The sequence below is a fragment of the Galeopterus variegatus genome, unplaced genomic scaffold, assembly GCF_000696425.1.
Source record: "Galeopterus variegatus unplaced genomic scaffold, G_variegatus-3.0.2 Scaffold110, whole genome shotgun sequence".
NCBI lineage: Eukaryota > Metazoa > Chordata > Mammalia > Dermoptera > Cynocephalidae > Galeopterus > Galeopterus variegatus.
In genome coordinates, this window is record NW_007726221.1 from 519,173 (window position 1) to 525,940 (window position 6,768).

The 6,768-nt window shown below is 55.2% G+C and overlaps 1 protein-coding gene across 1 annotated transcript; it reads left to right on the forward strand.

Moving 5' to 3' along the window:
• The first annotated feature begins 1,765 nt into the window (after window positions 1–1,765).
• Window positions 1,766–6,093, forward strand: MYD88 (myeloid differentiation primary response 88). Its single transcript, XM_008586552.1, has 5 exons — window positions 1,766–2,151; window positions 3,023–3,157; window positions 3,542–3,722; window positions 3,910–4,001; window positions 4,267–6,093. The coding sequence occupies exons 1-5, from the start codon at window positions 1,824–1,826 to the stop codon at window positions 4,419–4,421; spliced, it is 891 nt and encodes a 296-aa protein (XP_008584774.1). The 5' UTR covers window positions 1,766–1,823; the 3' UTR covers window positions 4,422–6,093.
• Window positions 6,094–6,768: the final 675 nt, after the last annotated feature.

Below are 6,768 nucleotides of genomic sequence, written 5' to 3' on the forward strand. Positions count from 1 at the left end.
TCCCGCTCGGCCGATGGCCGTGCGCCGCCCGTGCACCACCACCACGTCCGCGGCCGAGGCCCGCGGGGCGCCGCTCAAGCACGGCGCGGCCTCCGGCGCCGAGCCCGAATCGGGCCGGCCCTTGAGGTGGCCTAGCACCACATGCAGCCTCCGCATTGCGCAGCTCGGACCGTAGACCAGCCACCAGTGCGGGAACAGACGGTCGGAGCCGGTAGACCGTCGCCCGCGCAGGCGCAGAGCCACACCTCTGCCCCCAGAGCGAGAAACAACGCCCACAGCCCGGTTTGACAGACGCTATCTTCCCTCCAAAAGTCCCGCCCACCTCCAGCCTCAGCCAATCAGAAGGCGAGACTGCCCGAGCCCCCGCCTCCCCCGTTCCCCGCCTCCGACCCTGCCCTCTAAAGCACGGCCAGTGGTCACCGCCAACACGGACTGTCCACTCAAAATCCCGCCTACCGTAGCCTGCCGCGGCCAGTCAGGAGGCGAACGTTTCTGAAGCTCCGCCCGGAAGTGCAGACTGGAAAACTTTCAACTTTTGCAATCTTGTTGCCAAACCCGAGGCGCAGCACTGCACACTGGCCACAGCCAAACAGAAAGCCCAGCTGGGAGTCCTGCCTACGGCTTCTTGCTGGGGGTGGAGACTGAGGCCTGGAATGTAATTCTTCTTCCACCTTCCTGGTCCGCTCTTCTATTCCCGGGTCTCAGTACCCAAGCTGGGGGATCTAAATACTTCCAAGACGCCCGAGTCCTACTTCGACGTGGTCGGACTGTCCCAGGAAGTCTTTTGAGAAGACCGAGGGGATTTGCAATTACAGGCCGGCAGGGAGAAAGGATTTTACAAAGGTGCTGAGGTGTGACAAGCTCTCTAACGAGAGAGGGAACATCAAACACTTCTTTTACCGATTTCACACCCATTTGGGGTGATTTGATGAGTGCCCACCTCTCGCCCTGTAGGCTGGGGTCTTCACCAAGGCAGAGAGGTAACCCGTATCCGGGGATCCTGCAACATGCTTGACACTTAGTAGGTAATCAGTAAATACCTGTTGAATGAATAAACGATATAGGGCTCCCCCGATCAGGACTGTGTCCCCAACCCTAAAGAGCAAGGCCAGATTTCCCCTTGACTCTCAGTGGCAGATCCATGTGTTCACCTGATACTGCGTTTCCCCCGGACACCAAAGGACAGGGCGTAATCCCTGATCCTGAAGGGTAGAGTTGTGACCTCTCCTCCCTATCGAAGGCAAGGCCACACAGTATGCCTCAGTCTCCAGAAGGCAGTTCGCCTTTTCCCACTCCCACCTCGAGTGCACAGCCCGTCCCTCCCTATGCTCCTACGGGCAGGATTGTGTGTTCCTCAGAGACCCCGGAGAGCCGAGCAAGGTCCCTCTCCGTCGTCCCCTCCCTGACATCCTCCATGGCAGGACCGTATGAATGTCTCAGGTCCCCAGTGGAAGGGATATGACTCCATCAGATCCCAAAGAGCAAGGCCCGTTTCCTACAAACCCCGAAGGAGGGTACCCCCCACTCCTCGCCCACACACCACCACCACCAGACCCTCAAGAGCATTTCCATCGACCTCTCCAGATCTCAAAAGGCAGGTTCTGGGTTTCTTCTTAGCTGCTCCTGGAGACCCCGAGGGCAGGAATGGGGAGCCCCAACCTCCGCACTCCTGCGCGGGGCTCCAGATTGTAGTGCAGGGCGGAGCTGCTCCGAAAGCGAAAGCCAAAGCCGGCGGGGCGAGGCGGGGCGGGGGCTGTAGGGGAAGGAGGAAGCTCTGACAAGAGACGCGCTCCGACAGCGCAGAGGCTCCAGGACTGCCAGCCATGGCTGCAGGAGGTCCGGGTTCAGAGTCCGCGTCCCCCGCCCCTTCCATGTCCTCCCTGCCCCTGGCTGCGCTCAACATGCGGGTGCGGCGCCGCCTGTCGCTGTTCCTGAACGTGCGGACGCAAGTGGCATCCGACTGGACTGCGCTGGCCGAGGAGATGGACTTCGAGTACTTGGAGATCCGGCAGCTGGAGACACACGCCGATCCCACAGGCAGGCTGCTGGACGCCTGGCAGGGACGCCCGGGCGCCTCGGTAGGCCGACTGCTCGAGCTGCTCGCTGCGCTGGGCCGCGACGACGTGCTGGTGGAACTGGGGCCCAGCATTGGTGAGGACGCCTTGAGGAGGCCTTGTATTGGGGTCGGGGGCGGGGGGAGGCTGACCTTCACCGGCCTCAGCTTCCAGTCTCCCAGGAAGGGGCCCCCGTTTCCTGCTTCGGTGGCTAGAGAACCCTGCAAGGGAGAACTATGGAAGCCCAGTTCCCTCTCAATATCCGGGACACTAGAGGGACTAGCGAAGGGCAGTGAAGGCCGTGAGAGGCGGAGAAGGGAAGGAAATAGCTTAGGCAAAGGCTTTCAGGTAAGCAGGCAGGGCCAGGAGTCAGGATCAGGCTTGTCTGGGGGCATCTGGGTTGTTTCAGTAAAGCAACAAGACGGGTGCGGGACTGGAAGCCGACTGTCTTGGAAAACTCAGGTCTCGGGGCTATGCAGCCCCTCCTGCTACTCACCGGCACACAAGTAATACACATGCGCAGGCGCAGAACACAGCCACCCACAGACAGGCACACCTCGCTGGGTTGAGGTCTCTGCCCTCACTGTTCCATAAACCCTGGGTCTCCTGAGCCCTTCATGCACCCCCAGCCCCTTGCTCACATTCACCCTGGATCCCAGAAGAAGCAGACCTTGGTTCCATTCTCAGGAGTCCTAAGAAGGGGGGCCAGGACAATGGAACAGAGAGATACAATCCTAACCTTGGTAGCTTCCCAGATAGCCAGAACACATTGACATCCCTTTGGGACAGTCGGAGCTGGTGAGAGCTCAACTTCTCAGAGCTGCTGAGCTGCCAATGGCACCAGTGGACTAGAGAAGACGCGGAGCACAACAGGGCCAGAGGAGGTGGGACAGGGGCTGGATCCCGACTGTGGATAGAGGGGTGGGGCAACCCTGGGCAGCCTGCTACACCCTGTCTCTTCCCTGCAGAGGAGGATTGCCAAAAGTATATTTTGAAGCAGCAGCAGGAGGAGTCTGAGAAGCCCTTACAGGTGGCTGCTGTAGACAGCAGTGTCCCACGGACAGCGGAGCTGGCGGGCATCACCACACTCGATGACCCCCTGGGTAAGCGCCTAACACTGTTCTCATCAGACATTGTGGTGTTGAGAGCATAGATGTTGGAAGCAGATGGGTTGTGGGATCTTGGGAAAGTCACATAATCTTGCTTAGTCTCAGTTTCCTCACCTAAGAAATGGAGATAATAGTCCTACCTCAGGGCTGCTGTGAGACTCATGAAACGATGCATCTGTCTCATGGATAACCCAGAGCTTGGCCCCCCAGGGGAACTCATCTTTCCTCTCCTGGGAAAGGCACTTTATCTGAGTAGTGTCATCTTGGGATGGGTGTAGGACTCCAGACCAGGGTTGTCTAGGCTGGGGACTCTTGGCTGCACTCCTCCCTAGCCTTTCTGTGGAGCTCTGACCATTCACTCTTGTGCTCTGCACCCAGGGCAAATGCCTGAGCGTTTTGATGCCTTCATCTGCTACTGCCCCAGTGACATCCAGTTTGTGCAGGAGATGATCCGGCAACTGGAACAGACAAACTATCGGCTTAAGTTGTGTGTGTCTGACCGTGATGTCCTGCCTGGCACCTGTGTCTGGTCCATTGCCAGTGAGCTCATCGAGAAGAGGTTGGCTAGGGGGCCAGAGGGTGGGTGAGTGGGTGTATAAAGCCCTACCCAGGGGTAGAGGCTGGGTTTCTCCTCTGAGCTGGTCCCTGTCTACCCTGGGCACAGTGGGTCCCTCCTGAGGCCGTCCCCTGGGGGTATGCTGAACTAAGTTGCCATTGGTGCCTGGAGCCTGCCCATTCTCCCCTAGGTGCCGTCGGATGGTGGTGGTTGTCTCTGATGATTACCTGCAGAGCAAGGAATGTGACTTCCAGACCAAGTTTGCTCTCAGTCTCTCTCCAGGTAAGCTCAGCCCTGCCCTGGCCAGAGAGGAGCAGGTAGGCAGGGTGTCAGGATGCCAGCCTTCGCAAGGGCCGTGAATGCAGCACCAAGGAACTCTTGCAGGTCTCTGTACACCTGAGCGTGTGTGCACATGTGTGCCTCTTTGTGTAGGTGAATGTCAGGGGTGCCTTGGGGGAAGGGCTATTGTTAACCCCTGGGCTGGGGACTGGACCTGCTCCACCATGGGGCAAGGGCCGAGTGCCAGCACTGCATTCCTGACTTGCAGGAGCCCATCAGAAGCGACTGATCCCCATCAAGTACAAGGCAATGAAAAAGGAGTTCCCCAGCATCCTGAGGTTCATCACTGTCTGCGACTACACCAATCCCTGCACCAAATCCTGGTTCTGGACCCGCCTTGCCAAAGCCTTGTCCCTGCCCTGAAGACTGCCCTGGGACCCTGGGTGTGTGTACATCTGTCTGCCTGTCCATGTATTTCTGCCCTTGCCTCCTCCTTCAGTTGTAGGGGGAATCTGTGCTCCACTTGCCTCTTAATTCCTGGAGATGCCAACTCCAGACACATCTGCAGCAGCCAGACATCATCTGGACATCACATCTCATGTCTTGCATGCAACCAGTGGCTGCAAGTGGCATGTCCACTTTCTGGGTTATCAGTCAGGACACTGAAGCACAGGGCCAGCTGGGACTAAGAGGAGGACTGGCAGAGCCAGCTCTGAGCCATTCTCACATATCTTCAGCCTCAGTTTCCCCACTTGAGAAATAGGATGAGGAGAACAGGCAGCAGCTGTGTTTGAATCACTGTAGGAAATGGTGAAGCATTGCTCTGGGTCTGAGGGAGACAAATAATGACTGAGGGAGAACCAACCACTGCTGGACAATATGCTGACCACAGCACTGCTGGGACAGCTGCTTCCACGATGGTGCCTACTGATGCTTCAGTGCCTCATTGTACACCTCACAGCCCACTTCCTCCTGCCCCACAGGGCAGATGGAAGAGCAGGCTGGCCCAGCACAAGGAGATTCCACCTTGAGCCTAATTGGGTCCACTTCTTATCTGGATCTTTGACTCTTCCAGCCTCTGCCCCACCTTCAGTGACAAGTCCCCAAGACACCAGCCTGAGCAGCTGGGGCTACTTTTCACTTCCATCTACTGAAATGCCTGTGGCCACACTATCATCTCTGCCTAGCATGAGATGGGATCCTGGCAACTGGCATATTCATCAAATATGGGTCCTGGGGCTGAGTCACCACAGTAATATGAGCAGGGAACCTTGCTCCCTGGGCTACCCACAGAGAGCTTTCCCACCAACTTTCTGTACTTTGATGGTCTTACAAAGTTGTTTATTTACAGACAGCAACCACACAAGAACCTCCTGTCCCAAAGCTGTGCACACATAGATACATATGAACTCACATACACATATGCACACACATGCACTCTTACACACAGTCACCTGCACATACACATTTTCCTGGGTAGAGCTCCCAGGAATGGCTAGGTGGGGAAGTCCTGCCATTGCAGGGGCCTAATCATCTCCCTGGACAAAGATAGAACACTCTTGTATTCCTTTTCTCTTTTTTCCCTACTTATTGAAACCAAACTTTGGAAAGGACCCAATGTGCCAATATTTATATCTTCAATGAAGTACAGAGAGCAGAAGAGAACTGCTTGAACTCAACAAGTGAGCTGCAGACACAGCTGTTTTCTCCCTCCTAGGGTGATTTGTACATTGCCCTCAAGCTCTCCTTCAGGGAGAAAATGTTATGGTCTCAGGTGCTCCAGGGCAGACCTCAGAACCCTAAATCCAATAGAAAATGCATCTCTTCTCTGCTCCACCTTCAGCCAGGCTGGAGCTAGGTGCCTTCCCTCTAGGTCTTGGGAGGGCATGGAGGCCCCTCTCATGATCTTGATGAAGTATTTAGCTATGTACTTGTCCCCCTTTGATAGTGGGCATTTTAAAGCAATTTCAAGGAAGTATCTTTTACATTGGTTTTATATGCATTGTGAGAATTTCAAAGAGATCTGAGAAATGCCTGTGTTTGTCATTCCTCCTGTATCCTGGGTTAATAATAAAGAATTTTCTACTTTGGAACTTTTTTTCTGTGAGTGCGGAAGGAGTTTGGAAGCAGTAACTGTGGATAAAGCTCTCCTGGGTAAGAGAAGCTAGCCCATTGGGTGGGTTCCATAGTTTGGCAGGGGCTTCATGACAGCTGGGCCCCTCTTCATAGGCTCAGGTCTCAGCAGGGCTGCAGGCAGAACCAGGAATACTGAGGCTCCAGATGTTCAGGAGACTGCTTGTCTCTGGCCAAGTCGGTCTTCTCTGGGTTGTGCCATCCTCCTGGGTCCTGGCTCAGCCAGTGGACAAGAGCTGATCTTCTAGGCTCCAAGGAGAGTCTAGAGGACCCCCACTTTAGCCAAAGATCTCCTGAGAACTCAGCTGTTATCAGTAATGGTCTTCCTTGAGCATATCTATGTTAATCTTAAGGGTATTGATCTATTTTTAAAGAAAACATTGCTTTTTCACTGTTCATTCAAGAAAATTTGGAAAATATAAAGAAAAAATCACCCATAATCCTAATCTCAGAGACAAATGCTAGTGACATTTTAGACTGCTCAGACATTATCAGTGATCATAGCTTTTCTGTCAATTGTCTATCTGTTACCATGCCCTGGCTCCCGAGCCACCTGGATGCTATAGGCTCTGCAGCCTTGCCCCTGTGTCCAGGAACTCCCAGGAAGGCCCTATGTACTCAGGGCAGCCCTGAGGCA

Bases quoted from the DNA above. Each gene is read 5' to 3' on its own strand.
- MYD88 (XM_008586552.1), top strand. From the start codon at position 1,824: ATGGCTGCAGGAGGTCCGGGTTCAGAGTCCGCGTCCCCCGCCCCTTCC. The intron at 3,723-3,909 runs GTTGGCTAGGGG...ATTCTCCCCTAG, and splicing joins AGTGAGCTCATCGAGAAGAG to GTGCCGTCGGATGGTGGTGG. The intron at 4,002-4,266 runs GTAAGCTCAGCC...CCTGACTTGCAG, and splicing joins TGCTCTCAGTCTCTCTCCAG to GAGCCCATCAGAAGCGACTG.